The 21,415-nt window shown below is 41.6% G+C and overlaps 1 protein-coding gene across 2 annotated transcripts in view; it reads right to left on the reverse strand.

The window, feature by feature from the left end:
• RASA3 (RAS p21 protein activator 3) overlaps window positions 1–21,415 on the reverse strand; it is a 139,350-nt gene that overhangs the window by 38,572 nt on the left and 79,363 nt on the right. For both annotated transcript variants that reach the window (XM_086482113.1, XM_086482114.1), the window contains exon 5: window positions 20,602–20,678. In XM_086482113.1, the coding sequence (XP_086338239.1) occupies window positions 20,602–20,678 (77 nt within the window). The remainder of the gene's footprint in view (window positions 1–20,601; window positions 20,679–21,415) is intronic.

The raw sequence follows: 21,415 nt of genomic DNA on the forward strand, positions 1-21,415 counted from the left end.
TATAAGCTCTAGGATGGGAGACGCACTGGGAAGCAGTGAATAAAGCGAATAAAGTAAAAATGAAACGCCTTTGCTCTAATAATCTGCAAAATTCATTTAACTTATGTGTACAATGAAAATGAAAAAAAGCCTAAGCAATCAAGATTATTCAAGAATTGCAAGTCAACTCATCAGGCCCCAGAAGAAAAATGTCCAGTGGCTGCTAGAATCTTTCCTGCCCAACTGGTAGTTTCTGATCATTAGCTGTCTCGAGCCCAGCTGGGGCAAGGTGAGCCAGTCATCGCAGCTAGACTGGCTGGGCTGAGCTAAGGTTAGTGCTGGGTCATATGGGAAATCTCTCCATGCAGCTGCCTCACTATATTTTGCTTGTGGTTTGTAAAATTAACAGGTTTCAAGGAACAAGACATTTCAGTTTTCAATGTGGTTCATGACCAAACCTTCACAACAGTAAATAAGCTATGGAAAATTCCCAGAGGGTAAAAGAAAACCTCAAACCCAAACACACCATGAGCATGCCCTCTTGCCTTTAAATTACTTAATTACAGAAGTTGAGAGGGAGATGGGGGAGAAGGTTTTGAAAAAAAGAAAACATTTTTCAACAAAGACTAAGCAGCTCACATCTGACAGTACGGGCACTCCCTCTGCCTCTAGGTTGCCAACCAAGAGCTGTAGGCTGTAACCTCTGAGACAACCCCTACACAATCATACTCAAAACCAGGCTTAACACAGGCGAGCAACATCAGGATGATCCATGCCTGTGGGCATTCCACACCCCTTCCTTGAGATCACAAAAATTATTAAAAAACTACAGGCTTTCTGATTAGTTCAGGATGCACACGTGCCATCGACATCCTTGTGCGCCAGGATGGACAGCCAATGCAAAAATAGACACAGAGGAAAGAAACCAGAAGGGACATAGCTGTATTTAAAACATGTACCCATATTAACTATTCTTCCAGACTAAATCACTTCCAGCATACCTAGTCAGGCCTAGTTCTTCCCTCAGTTTCAACCAAGGATAGAGAACAGCACACTTCCCATTTTCTTCTCTCAAATCAGACTGATTTCTCACTGTGATTGCTCAACACAAAAATAATTACATCTTTTTTTCTACACTACCTTGCTTTCTATCACTGTACATAATCCATGCATTTTATTTGCTTCCACGTACATACCGGGTTCCTGGAATCAATCTTAACACTTGGCAAGTTTACTGATGTATCTTATTTATCTTCTGCTTCCAGCCTCCACTTCTTTATCTTGAGGCTTTGTCCCACCTCATATGCATATTTTTGGGCTGTGCTCAGGTTCTTCTCTTCGTCATTTCAAAGACAAAAGACTTCCTCCTCCTTGCTTGCTTAAGCGATCTAATTATTACTTGTACACTCAGTACTTTGTGTGGTAATCCTGACCACAGAGAGAAGTATCAACTTAAAAGCAAACTTTGTAGCAAGTTTGTCAGAACTGTCATCAAAACAATGCATCTTTGGCTTATGCTAAGTACTTATTTGGTAAGGTACATTCCCCAGCAGTGGGTATGTCACTTGCTTTCTTAAGTTTCTCTCTGGATCTCTATCTTTCTCTCAGTTTTTTTCCCCCTGCCCTTTTAGTCTACTGTCTATAGGGTCACCTTGTAACATATGTACTGTCCCTAGTACCTTGTCTTCCAGGGTTAACGGAGCACCTCTGAATAGCCTCCCTTTGTGGATGGTCTTCTCAGGGCACATAAAATAGGCTATTAATCTTCAGCTTCACAATAGAGTAGTCCAGTCTTTTCATCTAGTCTGACAGTAAAGAAGCGGCGTTTCTCCTTTCCTCGCCACATTCAGTTCATTCTTGAATGCCTTTTTCTTTCAGTGCAGCCTTGCATCACGATCCGAGCTCCTTACTCATTCCCTGTGGTTTAAGAGAAACTTCAAGGTAATGCTGCATGATAGACTTCCCTGTGTATCTTGGCCAACCTCACATCTGTGCTGGCACACGCCAGATGCTCTCAGACCAGTGAACTGACTTGTGTCTTCCACTGCAAGTGGGAACTGTTCCCAGGCCTCCTTCTTATTCCCTTCATCTGCATGTGACGAGGACCTTGCTAAACCAGTCTAATTCACATGTATTAGATGGGCTTTGCCTGGACGTATCTGCATCCACCACTACACTAAACACAAAGGCACTATGTCTAGCTCAGAATTTCTCTGAATCATAAGTTTCTGGAGGCCAGGCAAGTGTATCACTGTATGACTAACTCTCATAATTCTTCACCTCCTACTGGACACTCAGAGACAGCATCCTGGGTTTTGTTCTGACCAAATGTTACATCTGAGCTGCTGTTACTGCACCTCCAGACAAACCTTGCACTTCACTTCCACAAAGTAATCTACTGGATCTTCATTTAGGACTTAACATAAACATAAACCCCTTTTTTTGCCAAGAAGCTGACCAAGTAGCCTGTTTCTTTTAGAAGACTTTAAAAGTACCTCTGCCTTGACTTTTGGAAGTGATCCACTTGTATCAAACCAAAATTCCCTACTATTCTTCTCTCCTGCATGCTTTCTGTACTGGGAACAGACCAATTTCCTCTGAAAGCAGTTCCAACATATGGGGAATTGCATCTGGTGATGTGACCTGGTTCACCTTCATCTTATATCACACTCAAGACATAAAACATTACGGCACTGTGTAATGTCTGCTGACCACGCCTGGCAGAATAAACCAGGGAAAGGAAAGGATGCAACACCGTTCAAGTAGATATAGCCATACTGAAAAAATACATCATCATGATTTTTCAAGCCATTTCCCCATGACATTTTCTCATCTCTCCAGGAAACCTGAAACCAGAGTCTTTATCCAATCCTCAGTCACATTGCTGCTCTCTAATCTATCCTTCCATCTCTTTTACTTCCCCTTCAGGAAAACCACTCTCCTGTAGGAACTCCAGGAGTACCCTGTCCTCTTTGAATGATACCCTACTCCCTCCGGGATTGTTTTTTTTCTTTTGGTGAACAAACATGTTCTGCCTTACAAACAAGAGAGCCCTTGCCATCCCCTTAACCTCTGAGAATTAATGCTTAACTGAATCTGCTTTTCGCCACTTCATGTGACAATTCACTTTGCCACAAAGATCTGTGGCCCTAAATGAAATCCTGCCTTATTCAAAGAAATGGCACAACTCTACCTGGGACCTGCATTTCACTCAATGTGTATTCCCTTAAAATAAAGGCCGTAGAGCATTTGATGCATTGGCTCTGAAACATTTATAAACAAGGTACATTATACACTCAAAACCACCCGCATTTCAGCTTCTGAAATCTGGAGAGAACTTATGCAGAACAGAGGAACAGGCTGTGCCAGCAACTATTTTGATTTTTAAAATATCCTCCAAAGTCTCCACACCAAAAGCACAACAGAAACCTTGAAACTCTGAGATTACAGCTGCAAGCCCACATAAGTACTGCCTTTTCTTCCGCATTCACATTTGAGTTCAGAATAGTTCCGATCCAGCAAAATATTTACACATACTCTTAAACTCATGTTATCCTGAACATAGGTTTCTTCTCGAGGTGACCTACAACAGTTTTTGCAGCCTTATGTAGCACCCAGATTAGCTTTTGGTCTTAACTGGAAAGCACTGTACGTGTAACATTTCCGTCACACATGCACAATTCTTGTTAACACAAGGCTGTTAATGGTGATTTCCTTCGGACAAAGCAGAGGAAAAGGAATTGACTGTTAATTATATGTTTGGGTTTGAGCAACAATTTCTTTCCCAGGTATTTATTGAAGATATTTCATAGCAAAACAGGAACAAACATTCATACAAAGCCAACCAATAATATATAGAAATCAAATGAAAGTGAATAAGCACAATCCCTGCTTCCCCAATCTAAACCAAATAATATTACAGATATTACTGTAAAACTACAGATTGTTTCATTAAGAAGAAATACTGTCGATACATATGCATCCCTAAAACTGTTATCAATTCAAATAAACTGCAGAAGCTTCTCATCAGTAGACATCTAAACATTACTTATTAGTTTAAAAATCACACGGACTTTTTTCTGCTATTAATATGGGAGCTGTCCTCCATGCTACAGTTCAAAACATCCAATTTGCTTCCCAATATCAGCTAGAAAGACTTTTAAAACTACACATTCAGAAAGTACCATCTGTACTCTGTACTAAATAAAGAGGACAGACTAAATTGTGGGTGTCAGCCATCCTGTTCTCACAGGACAAGTTTATCCATTAGCAGTTAAGCTAGTTTATGAGTCAATTACAGAAGAGTAGCAAGCTTCCTAAAAGCCACTTCAGAAAAGTTTTTCGTTAGGTTAATATAAAAAATGGTTAAATTATCTTCTCTGACAGTGCCCTGAGGCCTTGAACAAAGACACAAGCTTGCTGAAATTCTGAACTGCACTGATTTAGTGACTATTACTAGCACCGATATCATCACTTCCTCCTGCCTTGGTCTCGGACTTGCAATCCCAGTTATTAACGGTGAGTGATAGTTGAACGATGGGACAGTAAAGACAAAGGGTAAATTAGGAGAAGGAATTATTTCTAGCACATGTTGATTTTCAGAGGAGATAGAAGACCCAAATATAAGTCGCAGCAAAGCAAGAAGTACATCAAAATTATAAGGGAATAGCAACACAAAAGAAGAGGTACAATCAGGAATGGATAAGTCTGCTTAATGACTTACATCGGTTCTCATGAGGAAAGTGAAGAAATTTGAATTTGATGTAGTATGGCAGGAAGCCAAGGAATGGGTCAACATATCAAGGCAGCTACAGAAGCATTTGGGTTAAAGCAGAGTGGTGAGGAATGCAAGAGGAGCGAAGCACAACACGACAACAATTACCATACGCAACAAACGATTAGAGCTTAGACAACAGCTTTAGCTGAGCTGACTGTGGCCTGCGGCAATATTAAATGGAAGCAATGAGATACTGTCTGTACCGGGAGATAAGGAAAGAAATAAGACCAAACGGCAGCATGGGAGTCGGACACAGAAAGCCTGTTATGGCTGTATAATGAAGCCAGCCAGTGACACCAAAATCTCCATTGTTGTTTTTCTTTGCTGGGAAACACACGTCAGTCTCCAGAAGATGCACAGCGTGCTATATGGGACGTACAGGGTTTATGCAAAGCAAACTGCAACCATCTCTGACTTAAGGCCTGTCCAAATTTAATCTGCTCCCAGGAAGGAGCTGCCTACACACAGCACAATCCCTCCTTTCAGGCAGTACTTGCATGTCACTGCATACACGCACCAGCACAAAACAAGCTGCATGAGCATGCCCTGACCTTTCCCCCTCTGCCAGCCAGTAGGGCCCACAAGCACGTACAACTATTAGACAGATTGATAACCATATGACAAGGAGGAAGACAAAATGAAGAAGTTGGTTTTGGAATGACTGAAATTCATCCCAAAGACAGAGCGTGAAACTTGTCAGGGCAAAAGCTACCAAGAGATCACCAAGAAATCACTCAAAGAAAAAGCTTTTGAGCCTACTGGCAGGGATCTGATTATGAAGTAAGTAAAAAGATAAGAGAGGAGAAGACTGAAACCAGAAGCTTTAAAGAACTTACAACAGAGAGAAGGAAATAAGGCACTCCAGGGCAGGGGAGTATTCAACTATAAGAAACAAACCAGCAAAACAGAAGCAGCACATCCTTAACTTACCTAGGGGTTTCCTACCCAGCTGGTGAGTAAAGGTTTCTGCCAAAGTGCTGAGTATAGCCAGGCCAAACAACCACCCCAGGCTGGCCATAGATGGTAATATTTTAAATAAAAATTCAGACATGCTGTTAAGTGGCCTGAACAGATAGACAACTGTAACAACCACGAGAGCATACAGTACAGCAGATTAGAGGAAAGCCTCTAAATCTCGTGTCACAACCTTCTGTATGGGGTATCCCTTGGAATACCTGAGGTAGGTGGAACTTCTAATGCTTCAAAAACACTTGAAAACTCAGAATAACTTTTGATTACATTTATGTGAATAATCAGATGATCTAGGATCTTGATTAACAATACTTATTATTAAAGGGCAGCGATCTTTCCTACACATGCAATGCTTTCATTAAGAAATTAAAATTAAACTGATTCATCACCACTACTGAAACTTGACGGCAGTTAAGTTTCCAACTGAGTCCCAAAGTAATGCTGATGCATTGAATTCATTTTGATAAGAGAACTGGGCTAAGGTTATACAAACTGTGTCACAGTTCACACAAAAATGTTCTCCAACTAGAATTCAATAAATAATATTAATAACTTGATGCTGTTTAGATTTACATAACTAAGAAAACGATAACATATCTCATTGTGATTACAGACAATGCAATAATCAAGTGGGGAGATAAAACAATAAAAATCACACAGTATCAGGTATTTAACAGTAAAATCAAGGCATTATATCCTCAAAAACTATGTTTTATTAAAAAAACAAAGTACAGAAATGTTCAACGCAAATCAGCATTCAGACACACCAATTTTATGAAAGGCAGGAAGCAGAACCATGGAGTCTTCTTTAGTTATCCAAACAGCAACACACAGATCAGGCTTGTAAATTTAATGTAAAAAAATTCAATAAATGAAGGTAGACAGAGCTATTCATTCCAAGAAGCGCAAACATCATAGGCATCAAACCCCATATTTCATAATACACTTTCCCATGATATTAACTGAAAAAATATTTTTCAATGTCTCTGACTTGGCAAGAGGAGAGATCAAATAGGATTCATAAACCATTCATTTAAAAAACAGCTGTCACAGGATGGTGATTAGCTGACTTTGAATCATTCCCCTGGTCCTACAAGGCCTCTTACTTCATTGTGACATTTGATGATGCTAAAATCATTAAAGCTGGTACTGAAACATCTCACATGTAAGTCAATACACATGCAGCTTTTCAGCGCTAGTGTAACACCTTCATTGATCGATTGCTACCCTTCCTTCTCATCAGTACTGGGTACACCATTACAGCTGGTGGTGCCCTTAGCTCCTGCTATAGCCCCTCCCTCCCAAGTTTCAGCAGAGAAAGGGACCATCTATCCTGGAGATGTGCCGTAGTGTTCTGTGCCTAGAGGACCACACTGTGAATATAATACAGAAATTTCAGGAAGGATGTTTTGGGGACATTCTCTGGCAATACCAAAGAAAGTGGGTCCTGCAGACAAAACCTTCCATTAGCAGTGAAGCCATCTTCATAAAGCATCACCCCCTGCAACACTACAACTGTAAAGCACCGGACTCCTAAGACTTGGCAATTTTTAAAATGTTAGGAAAATACTCATGTGGAATGATCCTGCCTGATGCCTTCTCCTCTAAAAACATATAGACATACTGTCTTATACGTAGTGTTTCAAAAAAAAAACCAAAAAACAACCAAACCATAAAACATTAAATGATTTAGACTTTTCTGAGTCACAGCCTACTACTGAGTCATCATAGAACAATACCCAGAAGGTGTCTGGAGAGGAAGGCACAGACTTTTAATGGAAGACAAAGTACCTTGACCAGTTGGACAGGATAAAGCACTAAGTGAGACTTCCTGCACAATGAGAGCACGTCAGAATGATAATCCAGGAGCAAAGCATTACACATATTGTAAACAGCTTCTACTGGCACACTGTCCCATTTGCCTTTCTACTCCGAAAGGTCAGACATGTTCTAGGTTCAGCTAAAACTATGATAGCCCGCACAAAGAAGGCTCTGCTTCACCAAGTGATGGTTATACTGTTGTTTCTACAGTACTAAGATCCCTAGTGATGAAAAACAATGCAAAGTAAGCACTCTTTAAAAAAGTTTTTAGCATCTTGTCACTTTAGATCATCTTAAGGAAAAACAAGATGCAAATTAGGGCATGGTCAGGTAGGCACTCTGGTATAACCAGCTCTAATTAGTAGCTTTATAATTCCAGTTATTGCACAAACAGTTCATACTTGCATTAAGTTTCTTCTTGTATTTTGGGACCAAAAGGGATCATTGGGATCACTTAGTCTGGTGTCCATCAAGCCAGTGACGAAAGCTCTCACCTAGTCAAGTTGTGCAAAGAGTTCATGATATCTACTGCACCTCCAGAGCACCTTCTTGAAAGAAATTGAGGCTTTAACTCAAAGGACTCACAATGATTAAAATATCCTTACAGTGTTCTACAGGAAACTTCACTAATTAATCACCATGACTCAGAAAACAAAAGTGTTTCACTACTTGTTTCCCACTAGATTAGCCTTTAGCTTCCAACCATTTGGTATCACTGTGGTAAGACTAAGTAACAACACAATCAGAAAGACTCTCCTCTGAATATCAGGCGTACCGTGGTTTCATCACTTGGAATTTTTTCTTCCATAAATCACTTACTGTGACACTCATCTACCAGGTCCTCAACCCTTCTGAGCTTAACAGCGTTCTTTTTAGCCTGGTCTCCTAGCGATACAAGCCTATGAATAAATGCTTTCTGCCTACATTTGGCCATCACTGATGATTATTTTTTTTTTTAATGAGTTGGTGATTTCCACAAAATCTGAAAAAGCAGTAGAGATGTCAAAAGATACTTCAGTTCTATGAATTTTGTTAAATCAAATGGCTGTGTAAACGAGAGAGCACCACTGGGTATCCCCAGGGAGGAAAGCACTGCACACAGTGGTTCAGCAATTCTCTACAGCCTTTGACTCGACAGCACATCAACAGCGCGAGCTGGCCATCACACTGCACTACCTCTTACCAACATGATGTTTAGGGTAGCAGGGCAGGAAAGAGGACAATACAGCAGGGGCTGTCGGACAAATAAAAGGGTAACACCATGTGCAGCCAGTACATCTGCAGTTGTATAGAGTCTAGCTGAATTCTTGCTTCTGTTTGAAGCTTGTATGAAATTATTACAAAACCATCAGCTTGGAAGCAAGTCAACCGTAAAATAAGTTAAAATTAATTGCAGACACTACTGCCTCCAAAAGCACAGCCTCGTTGCCAATTTCTGTGCTTGTTAGAATGGTATCTTGCATTTTCTGTCAAAACACCTCCCTTTTCTCTTTGTATTTGAGAGAACAAAATGATTAAAGGAGGAACTAGCAAACTACCTTGTACAGTGTGAAGGAAAAGAGTGGGACAGTGAAAATGACTGATCTGAAAGCGCTATTAAATTAAAAATGTATATTAAGACTTTTAATCTTTCCCACTCAAGTACTTTGTATGTTACAAGTACATAATTAGCAACACAGATGAGATTTCACAATCAGCTCTTACTGAAAATGCCAGAAAATGGCGTTGAAGTCAAGGGTTTATAGCAAGGAGGGGGGGGGGAGGGCGTGTTGGTGGGGTACAGCAGACACCAGGTGATTTTAGCACTGTGGACTCTGGAAAGAACTTGGTCACAGTACGTAACCAGTTGCACTCCCAGTACAATAATGTACCTCGAAACATGAACATAATTTCTAGCTCATCCAGATGGAGTAGGAAAAGAGATACTTCCTCACTATTGCCACATACACCGTCAAACTTCTTGAAATAACTTCTTCTCAACATACAGTTCTGTGAACAATAGAGTTAATGAAGGGCGTTTCCTACTCATTGTGTACCATGTCTTTACTCTCCTTACACTTGAAAAAAAAACGCAACTTCAACACCTGGGGCCCTGTGACTTCCCCTTTACCCTCCAGCTTCCTCTATTCCTACCAGGCCTTGGTGTCCCCCGTTCCCTGTTCTGCTGCCTAAATATCACCTTGGCAAGTGTTGCTCTTGGAGCAATAGGTAAAAAACTCACAGAGAAAAGCGTGATTTGTAAGTCGTGTCCCATTACATTACTCCTTTAGAAGCTTGACCAGCATTGAAGGTTTTTGGAATTAAAGGACAACAAGAAGGACTTCTTCAAATATGTCAGCAGCAAAAGACTAGGGAAAATGTGGGCACACTGCTGAACGAGGCAGGTGCCCTGGTGATAGTGGATATAGAGAAGGTGGAGTTACTGAATGCCTTCTTTGCCTCAGTCTTTACTGCTAAGGCCAGCCCTCAGGAATCCCAGACCCTGGAGGAAATAGAGGAAGTCTGGAGAGAGGAAGACTTTCCCTTGCTTGAGGAGGATGGGGTTAGGGATCATTTAGGCAAACTGGACACCCACAAATTCATGGGCCCCGATGGGATGTACCCACAGGAACAGAGGGAGCTGGCAGACACTATTGCTAAGATGCTCTCCATCATCTTTGAAAGGTCATGACGAACAGGAGAGGCGCCTGAGGACTGGATAAAAGCCAATGTCACTCCAGTCTTTGAAAAGGGCAAGAAGGAGGATCCAGAAAACTACAGACCAGTCAGCCTCACCTCCATCCCTGGAAAGGTGATGGAACAGCTCAGCCTGGATATCATCTCTAAGCATATGGAGGAAAAGAAGGTTATCAGGAGTAGCCAGCATGGATTTACCAAGGGGAAATCATGCTTGACCAACCTGATAGCCTTCTACAATGGCACGACTGACTGGGTAGATTAGGGGAGAGCAGTGGACATTGTCTGTCTCGACTTCAGCAAGGCTTTTGACAATGTCTCCCATCACATCCTCATAGGTAACCTTAGGAACTGTGGGACAGATGAGTGGACAGTGAGGTGGATTGAGAACTGGCTGAAGGACAGAGCTCAGAGGGTTGTGATCAGTGGCACAAAGTCCAGCTGGAGGCCTGTGGCTAGCGGTGTTCCCCAGGGGTCAGTATTAGGTCCAGTCTTCTTCAACATATTCATGAACGAACTTGATGAAGGGTCAGAGTGTACACTCAGCAAGTTTGCTGATGACACAAAACTGGGAGGAGTGGCTGATACAGCTGGACATGTTAGAGAGCTAGGCAGAGAGGAACCTAATGAGGTTCAATAAGGGCAAGTGCACCTGGAGAGGTCCTGCACCTGGGGAGGAATATCCCCACGCACTAGTACAGGTTAGGTGGTCGACCTGCTGGAGAGCAGGTCTGCAGAGAAGGACCTGGGAGTTCTTGTGGACAGCAAGTTGACCATGAGCCAGCAACATGCCCTTGTGGCCAAGAAAGCCAATGGTATCCTGGGGTGCATTAAGAGGAGTGTGGCCAGCAGGCTGAGGGAGGTTCTCCTCCCCCTCTACTCTGCCCTACTGAGGCCACATCTGGAGTGCTGTGTTCAGTTCTGGGCTCCCCAGTTCAAGAGACAAGGAGCTACTGGAGAGAGTCCAGCAGAGGGCTGTGAAGGTGATTAACGGACTGGAGCATCTCTCTTATGAGGAAAGGCTGAGAGACCTGGGGCTCTTTACCCTGGAGAAGAGAAGACTGAGAGGGGACCTTATCAATGCTTACAAATATCTAAAAGGCAGGTGTCAAGAGGATGGGGCCAGGCCCTTTTCAGTGGTGCCCAGTGACAGGACAAGAGGCAACGGGCACAAACTGGAGCACAGGAAGTTCCACCTGAACATGAGGAAAAACTTCTTTACATTGAGGGTGACAGAGCACTGGAACAGGCTGCCCAGGGAGGTTGTGGAGTCTCTTTCCCTGGAGATATTCAAAATCCACTTGGATGCGTTCCTGTGCAACCTGCTCTAGGTGAACCTGCTTTAGCAGGGGGGTTGATTTGGATGATATCCAGAGGTCCCTTCCAACCCTGACTGTTCTGTGATTGCTTCTGGACAGAAGCTGTAGGAATTCCAACAGTCATTCAGAAAGAAACAGCACATAAATTTACCTTTCTATTATGCTAAATGCAGTGTACTTCAAAGAGCCTTTTGATACAATGTCATGTTGCAAGACAGCTAACTAATTTTTTCTAGGGCCCCACCTCAAACGTAATTGAACTGCTCCAGCTGATCACCATTAAAGGACATCAGTGAAGTAAAAACTTCAGACATTTGGGGTACTGTCAGCATATCCAAAGTGCTAACAATACACAGTTCTCAAAATCCATGCATCTCTTACAAATATGGATACTACAGGAATGCTCTCTAATGCCCCCAAACCACCCTAACACGGTGACCTCGAGAACATTTAGAAGTTAAAAATAATTTATCAAAAGGATTTATGCTTGAATAATTTGCCTCCATTTATAATCCCAGACTGTTTACTCTGTGTAAAACAGGAAGTACCCTCACGTTATTTAAACAGTGGCATATACTGTTGAAACAGACTGATTTAGAAAAGTTACATTCCAATCTTGAATTACAAACTCAGTTTTATACATATTCCAGAGAGTCATGTGAAGATGACTGAATCTCAAAACAGTGAGTACTTTAAAACATGTTCTGCTGGAGGTGGACTACTGCCAAAGGGTCTAATCAAAGAAGTTGCTCTTGATTAAGATTACAGATAAGAAGATACTTGTTTATGATTTGAGTAAACAAAGAATTTCATGAACAGGGAAGAAGAACTAAAGAAACACTGAACACAAAACCAAAGGAGGTTGAAACTCAGACTTCATTTAGTGGGAAACCTGGCAGCAGGAGAAGACAGTATCTATAGATACGGGGAGGTTTGGTAAGAGTGAGCAATTTAAACTTGATTTAGGCTAGAAAATAGTTAAGAGAAGTTTTAGTGGACATGGAGAAACAAAGGGGAGAGAACTACTTAGATGGCAGGCAATGTAACCTCAATGCCACCAGAGCTGGGAGGAAGGAAAAAAAAAATAAAAATTGAGGTACTATGCTAAAGCCTGGGACAGAGATACATATCCATTCCTTCCCCCTCCCTCTCCCTACTCCTCGAAACACACAGTATTGCAGCACTACATGATAAAAATACCAGATACTATGCGATCCAATCTCTGAGCAATTTTCTCCTACCAGTTGGTTACGAAACATATACAAGATTAAAAGCATGACCAAGATGCAATCCTGCAGGAAAAGGCACAGCATGATGCAGGGTATGCTCTCTAGAGAAAGGAGACTGTGATACATTTTAATGGATGCATGAGTTTATTGAAAATGAAGCCTTGAAACTACTTTATGCTCTCATTAGCATTCCCTACCAGCAGCAAACAGAAGTTGACATTTTTTAAAATACTGTGAGGTGACCTGATTGATGAATACATTAAACTGGCCTGCTTATAGTCAGCAATATCTTTCCTGCCCACCCCCCACCCCCCCAACTGATTCAGCTCATAGTTCAGGCAGGAAAGTAAACTTAATTCGACCCCGAAGCAAGTTCAAAGCTGGCTGTATGCTGTATGCCTGCAATGGAGTAGAAACTTCTCTAAAGCAACACAAGAACGTACATTCTTTAAAGATGGAAACAGCAAACCCAGGAGGCGTGCTGGCTCAGGGACTCATTTTCAAGGTAGGCAAAGAGCACTGAGAGCTGTAACATCACATGAAGAGCATCCACTGCCAGCTCTGGCCTCAGGCTGCTTCCAGACTCAACAGGAGCTGCAGCCTTGCACCAGGCCAACACACCATTAAGAGCCTGAGAATGAGCGCTGCTGCCTCACATAGTAACAAAACAGTGTCATCAGCATGCTGCCTCCGTGAGGGAGCACCTCCTGGTTCCTGTTGACATTTTTGCAGAACACCACCTCTTAATTTGGAAAAGGAAAATACAGTATGGCACACCACACTCCAGAGAGGAACAAATCCTGCTTGACACCACTGACAAGTAACCAGAGTCCACCTAACACCACTACTCCCTATTAAAGAAAACTGGAATACTATGAGAGATTAAAGAAATTGCATCAGGTTAATGGGTCCCAGTATTTTCTGCATTAAAATGGAATTCAGGGGGGAAAAAACCCCAAAACATCACAAAACATTATCTAAAATGTTTTAGAGTGTAACTTTGCTGGCTGCCCTTCCCGCACTCCCACTTTCCACTTCTATAAGCATCAGAGATAGAGCCAAGACAGAAAGATGACAAAATTCAGTCTTCAGCATCATAGATACAATATAGCCATGTGTTTCCAAGTTCTCTCTTTAACCCAACCCTTTAGACACCTTCTTTATTCCAGGGATTTGATGAAGATAGTTATCTACAGGAAAGTAAACCAGCTCCAACAGAAACAAGAAAAGCAGGAAACAAGCTAGTTAGTAAAAGAAATTTCTCAGATGACTCAAAGCTGATGCCTGCATGTTTTAATTTTACACAAAAGCATTTAAATATATTCCATGATTGAAGGACAAGCTGCACTCCTATTGTTTTTCAAAGTCTCTCCAAATGCAATCACAGGTGACAATAGCAAACCTTCACCAGACAAGATGGAATCATGTTTTCCTCTTACTCTTAGATTACGGTGCAGACCGCTGATCCACAAACAGGAATGGCCATCACCTCAAGCCCTTCCAACTAGACTTGATATGTGGCTTTACCCTTCAGAAGCTGTGATCAGCAAAACACAGAGGTTGACCCTCTAAAATTTTCAAAATGGAACATCATTTACCTTAACCTTAGAAACATCGCATTGTGTAAGAGAATTTTAAATAGTTAGACTGATTTCGGGTAATGGTTACCAACCTGCAAGCAATGTGCTGCCGACACCACTTTCCAGCAAAGCTCACGGACAAGGAAATTCAAATCTATAATGTGAGCAATCAGAGAGGAAGGTCAGACGCTGCCCACTGCACACTGTGTGCTCTATTCACATGGCAGAGAAGGCTGGGGAACCATCACAAAGTCCCTGTACTCCCATAGCTAGGCAGAGGCCTCCTGCTTTAACCACACTTGACAAATGACACCTTCATCTTTACCTCCCTTTTCCTCTTCAGAAGTGCTTTTTTAAAATGGCTCTTAAAGCCATTTTAAAGGCCTTAAATCTTTAAGGGCTCTTAAATGCCCACAGCTCAGTCACTGTTCTCTTAATGACCCCTGAAGTGTTTATCTTAGGGATGCCATATCTACTTATTGTTTCCTTTCCTGCTTGCTCTTGCAAACAGCCCATTTAACTTTGTTCCACATGGTCAGAACACATCTTGTAAAGCTCTCAAGAGAGTTGCACAGCATTTAAGTTTAATTCATAAACTAATGCAGAGCAGACACGTCTGCAACACCAGAGCTACAAATGCTTCATTTATCAAATAAAATTTCAGCATTGCTAATATATTTGTAGACTCATAAACTGCTTACTGAAAAACTGTGTTACTACACAGGAAAGACAGCAGTGGCTACTAAACCACGTATATTATTATTTAGCTATATAGATTTACTAGGGGAGAGAATGAAAGGAGCAGGGGGAGGGGGAGGCTCTTCAAAGCAGATGTTTCCAAGCTTTTTTAAACTTAAGAGACAAGACATAAGACAACACTTGAAGGAGCAGCTGGGGACACTGAATAAATACAGACATATAAATGTGACTAATTACATACACATGCTGGAATTCTCAAAGGAAGATCAGGGAGCCAGGCTCACAGATCACGCTGACTTTCAACAGGAGTTCAGTGGCCTGTTCCTTCAGTCATGCTGGAAGTCAGACGTCATCTTGCTAAATACAGAACGCTGCTTCTAAATGTTGCCTCTGGTAGCTTAACCACAGATTTTTACAAAGCCATCTGCAGGAGCCCTCCTCTTTATTAAATAAAAACAAATGCACGTATCTGCTGATCGTAGCCTATGTTGCTCCTCGAGATGACAGAAAGTTGCCTGGATGAGCCCAGAGGCCTTAAAGCCTCTGAGAAACTACCCTTCTGTGCTAAACACAAATGTGCTGCACAGAGTCTGCTCTTAGCAATGGTGGGGAAAGGTTTACAAAAGGTCTAGGGCTCCTTTCACAGTACTTCTGTTGTGAAGCAGGAAGGATAGCTGTATATGGGAAGTGGTGGCTCCGAAAAAATTCAGAGAAGCACGTGCCACTGTTTTTCAGATGTATTCACAGAACATGGGTACACACACCCTGCTCATTACTTTGTTCAAACACTTCAACTTTGCACAGCTGCAGAAAGAGCATTCTTCCCTGGCCCCTGCTGCTCATTTTCCTTCCTTTGCATTACAGAAAAAGAATGGTGCCGTTTCTAGGATGCACAGGATTAAGGCCTGATTCAGCTTAAAAAACATGGAGGAAAAAAAAAAAAATTACACCATTGCTCAAGCAGCTTCCAGGAGCCATGTGTCAGCACAAAGGTGTGCGTACGGACAAAAGCAGCAGGAAGCACGGGAAAGTCTTGACCACTTTTTTTTCCATGGCCTTAGTACCCTAAAATGTTAATAAAATTATGGACAGATTTCTGGCAGGTGAAAACCACTCGACAAACAAGAGATGGCCTTCACTTTACAGCCAATGGAAGGTGAGGCCAGATGCTGGTAGCCACAACAGGCAGCAGCTGACTGCGCAGAGGGCCAGAAAGGCTGTGGCTCTAAAAAAGTGTGGAGGAAGACAACATGAGATTTTTTTGTGAGTGAAGGTCAGAGAGGGAAGAAGCCAGAACCTTCTGAGCAAGACTTACTGTTTGCTAGCACTCAAGATGATTCACTACATGGCAAAACAGTAGTTAGTACAAATGCAGTTACAGGAAGGAACCAGGCCGCAAAGTCCATACATGTTGTCTTTTATCCTCGGCAAAGGTCTGCCCTCAGCATGGTCTAGCTCTTTCTGTACGATGTGAGCATGCAACTCATCAAGAGCCCGCATCCTGAGTTCTGTAACAGGGACTTAAGAGACTTAAGGAGACCCAGCTGATCACTGCGTCAAGCCAGTCACTAGGACCACCAGTCACAGCAGTTCCACAAAGGGAGCCCACAAGTAGTGAAGTGTTCCCAGAAGGAGTGTGCAAAAGTGAGAACTGTGGTTCTCATAGAGGATGACAGCAGGAGCCGCTGGGGGACACAAGAAGTCTGAGTGTGATGTCTCCATCTGTACCATCAATGTAACTTTTGCAGAGATTCAGTCCAGGATATTGTGCTGTAGCAGCTGGCAGCGACTAGGGCCTCTGAAGGGCTCTGACGAAGAACAACAGCTTAATGGTTTGGGGCTAAACGAAAGTATTGAATGCTTCCTAAGGAAAAGCTATTAGGTAACAGTTTTTAAACTGTTTGTTTTTGCTTTCTCTGCAGAGGCTAAGGAAGCTCACATGCCTTTTGCATTTTAAAATAATCTACTACTAAATGTTCAGAGCTCAGCACTTAATTTTAATTTGCCCTTCCATTCAGATGAATTTTCCCATCCACCCATCCAGCTGACTGTTCACGGTGTGCTCCATGGGACTGCAGGCTGGCTCAGCAAGGCCCCAGTTGCTCTCAAGGTTTTCTGGAATGCAGAGGTGGCAGCAATGCTTGGAGAGCACACTGGTGAAGATCTATAGGTAAGTTCAGAAGAAAACAGATCTATCTATATTTTCTGGATAGGTAAAAAGTTTCCTAATTAGGTGTAGCCTTTATTCAGCCTGCATATATGTCTCTGAAAGCAAGCACTATTCTGGGGCTTAAAGAAAGCACATCTCTAATGTATTTTTAAACAGCTGCCCACTGGAAGCAACTTTTGTTCTCCTTGCAAACCTGAATAGTTTAACCAGTTATATCTATGAGGCCATTTGCAGGGTAGCGTTTATCTTTGCAGCCAAGAGCTCCATTAAAAAAAAAGACTTAATTTTTTTTTTAATTTAAAAAAAAGGAAATCAAATAAATTCACAAAACAAACATCAGAACAGTCTGTTTTTAAGATGAAGTGATTCTAGGTTCCTGCTCATGGTTTTACAGCCTCATCTTACTTGCTCACTGCAACAAATTCATGAGCTGTCCACAAGAAAATCACTTATCTTCAGAAAACTCAGTTGGAAGCTGCACTCCCCTAATACACCCAGTCTCCGCTTTTCACTCATGAACTACCTATAAGAATGGTTCTACCCCCCCTACCTTTGCTGCTCTTCCCACTGGCAAATTCCACCTACACACTTAGTTGAGCATTGCTTAATTATCACACTCTTTTCTTACATGCTGAAGCACTAGAACCAAACTATCTGTGAACAAACCTGAATGAGATTTCAGATCATGTAGAAAAATGTTAAGAGCTGCAGTTTGCTGTATACTTTCCTAAAGCAAACAGTGTGGCATGAAGAAAATGCCGGACTACATTCTGAAGTGCCTTCCCCACCTCCCCGATGTAATCATTCCCCTTTCTTTTTCTTCATCATTCCCTTGCTCTTTCTCACTGGTAAGACACATTGCCATGAAAACCTGCACCAACACAACTACGTACTCTAGAAAAATTTTTATTTCCCAATTCCCTTATCTAAACTGCTAAGCTCTACTCTCACTTACCACTCAAATAACAAATAGCCATGGAAACTAGACAGAGCCAAACAGAGTGCCCAGGACAGCTACAGAAGAGAAGACAACAATGGGAAAAGATAGCTTCGGTAGACAAAAGCTTGCTTGGCTCTGATTTTCAAGTTTTGATTTTCAAGTTTTGTTTCTAAGAGCCAAGGGCTGAATTTGAATCAAGATAAACTCTGAGCACTATGATTCAGTGGTTAAAACCTCAGGATTTTTCTACGCATTTCAGCTAATACATTGAATTTACTTAACAATACCTTGCAAATCATGGTTACAGAATGCTTTGCAAGCCAATCTAAGTATTTTCTCTGCATTGTAGAAAGTGAATGAAATAGTATTCAAATCAAGGCCATATAGGCAAAAATTTGAATAAAGACTTAAAACCTGTCTGGTCAAATGAATAGAAAGGTAGAAAAACATGCTGCATGCTGCCATGCTGTTAAAGTTGTCACTGCTTTATTGCTTTTCATGAAGCAAGAAGCTGCATGTGTTACACGTTAAGAAGCATCTTTCCAAACACTTATTTCTAGCATTTCAGTAATTTCACTGAAAAAAAAAATTTTTTTTTTAAAAAAAAATTTCCATCGGTGCTATAGTGTTGCCAGGCCTCATTTAACTGAAGACAAAACCTTTAAATGCAAGTTTGCTGTGGCATGGCATACTCTCCCAGAACAAAACAAAGCGAGACAAACACTTCTGAAGGTCTCAGTATACCACCTAACTAGTCAAAAGAGGCCATGGTGAGAATGGAAGGATGTTCCAGTTAACCTGTGTTTGCAGGCTCCTAGACATCACAAAGTCTTAACCCACAATTACAGTTCAGAATGATATGGACAGAGGCATTTGTGGCTGTATCACACAACTAAGGAGTGCACTACACACTTCCAGAAAGGCCAAAGCAAAAAATAATCTGCTACTCAGGACAATGGTGCTCTTTGTCCCTCTCTAAACAAAGTATCCTCCAGGCCTGCTCTGAAGACAGTCCAAGCTTAGGGATAAGCCCACTGTCCTGTGTGTCCCACACACATAGATCCTCTCACACAGCAGAGATAGAGTGGAGCCAAAAGACGAGAAACTGCCTTTTCCCACCTTCTATTTCCCACTCTCCTGCAAAGTCCTAGAACCTATAGCACACAACACTTCAATAGAAGATGCCAGCCTAGGACTTGGTAGATGCAGGTTTGAACCTTGGTTTTGCAGAACGTCTGTGATCATCATCACTCAGTCAAGTTGCACAATGGAAAACGAGAGTCCTCAGGTAGTAGCTAAAGGAAGGCTGGGCCCTCTGAGTGATGCACAGCTACACCGACACAGCAACTTTTATTCTGAAAGAGGTACAGCTGTATTCCAGTCATTAAGTTCACTGGAACTCTGAGCCTACACAGCAACTTGAACCAGACTATCCTGGTTATTCACTCTGCCTCACCACATCAGACTGAGGAGAGAAAGACTTCAAATGTTCATACTCGCAGAGCTGTGGTAGGAACTGGATGGCTAGAGGGTATATGCACAGGCATGCACCATCGCATACCCCAGCACAGCTTCATACCAACAGTGTGCCTAGAAGGATGGCGGTCAACCTCAGGGCTCGCTCACCTGCATTTGTTAACAGGTCCTCAATGTACAGACTACCTTGACAACTTATTAATAAAGCCTTAGCAAAACTAGTTACAAAATGATGTCAAATACAGGTCTGAAAATAGGGCTGGTCAGAACTTTCCTAGAAGAGTATTTTTTCTATTGACACAATTGCCAAATAGCTAAAAGTGTATGATGCCAACACATTTGACAGCTCTTCTGCCAGACAGAATACAAAGCAGATTCCTGACAGGAGCCAACCAGCTCTGCCACTGCTCCTGAAGTAGCCACCTGAAAGGCTTTGGTGTGGTCAGAGAGCAATGGCCTTCCAGGCTCCTCCTCAGAGGAAGGCGAAATCTTGACTTCCATCTGAGTCCTGCAGCTTCTAGGTTTCAATTCATTTGAGTGAGACTGGATGGCTGATTCTGTGACTGCTTTAATAACTGTTGGTTGTTAAGTCAGCTCTGTAGCACTCTGTCACCACACAAGTTGCGCTACAAATTTGCTTAGCTGTAAGGTCCTTAACGCAAATCAGAAAGACATTAATATTACGCTTTGATGTCTTTTTAGTATTTATGCCATGACTAAAACGGGTAAGTGCTTTATTAACATTTAAGACTATTAAGAAGAAAATTATTTAGATTACGTGGAGAGAAGAAAAGAAACTGAAAAAAATCTCACATCCTATAAATTCATAAGGATATCACTGATTAAGAACATTCAATGCCCAATCAATGTTTTGATTCTTCCAACTATTTTTAAACGAAGTATTGCACACCATCTGTAATAATCCTGTTTCTTGTAACTCTGCAGTTACATTTCAAATCCTACCGTGTTGCAAGCTTATGGCAGACGACACCAGTGTCTGTTATGACTTCACTCAGTCTCAGCTCAAGGTGGACCTTCCCCTGAAACACACCAAAAACACCATATGAAAAACTAGTTTTATGCATAGCCAGCCACACCATTCCAACTTAAAACAAAGCAAGTCAGTTAATGCAAGTAATTCCAGGAGTTTAAAGATTAAGTGATAGCTGTATAGCTAAGGTATTTCACCTTATAGTAGTTATTTCACTAAATTTCAGTGCATAATTCCCACCATTGTCTTATCTCTGTATGTTTTACTAATAGTGTGTTTGTGGTCTGAAACAAAATTATTGTGTTGGAGCTTTATCAATATTTAGCATTTTAAATATTAAGCAAAGAGCTGCCACAGAATCATTGAAGAGGTTTCACAGCAGTGTGTGTTATAAATTAATACCTACATGTTTTAAACAACAGGGAAAACAAAATTTATGAAGTAACATAAACTGTAAGACAAGTATCAGTAAAAATACTCTGAGCAACTAAAAAAAAAAGTTCAACCATGTTGCCAGCATTCATAGCATCTACTATTACACAGTCTTCAACTCCTTACCATCACATTTTTATGACTTGGGTCAAGATGATATGCTCAAATATTCTAAGAAAATAAAGGCAATCATGAATACAAACTGCATTCCTCTTAACTCTATCACATTTCAAAACTCGAATATCCACTCCCACTGGCAAAAATTCAGCACTGCTCTTACAGTGTACATATAGTAAATGCAAAATGCATTTTTTTTTATTCATCTGTTCTGACATGCCAGCACTGCCCCATCAT

This window comes from Leptosomus discolor, chromosome 1 (genome assembly GCF_034619465.1).
Source record: "Leptosomus discolor isolate bLepDis1 chromosome 1, bLepDis1.hap2, whole genome shotgun sequence".
NCBI classification, from domain to species: Eukaryota; Metazoa; Chordata; class Aves; order Leptosomiformes; family Leptosomidae; genus Leptosomus; species Leptosomus discolor.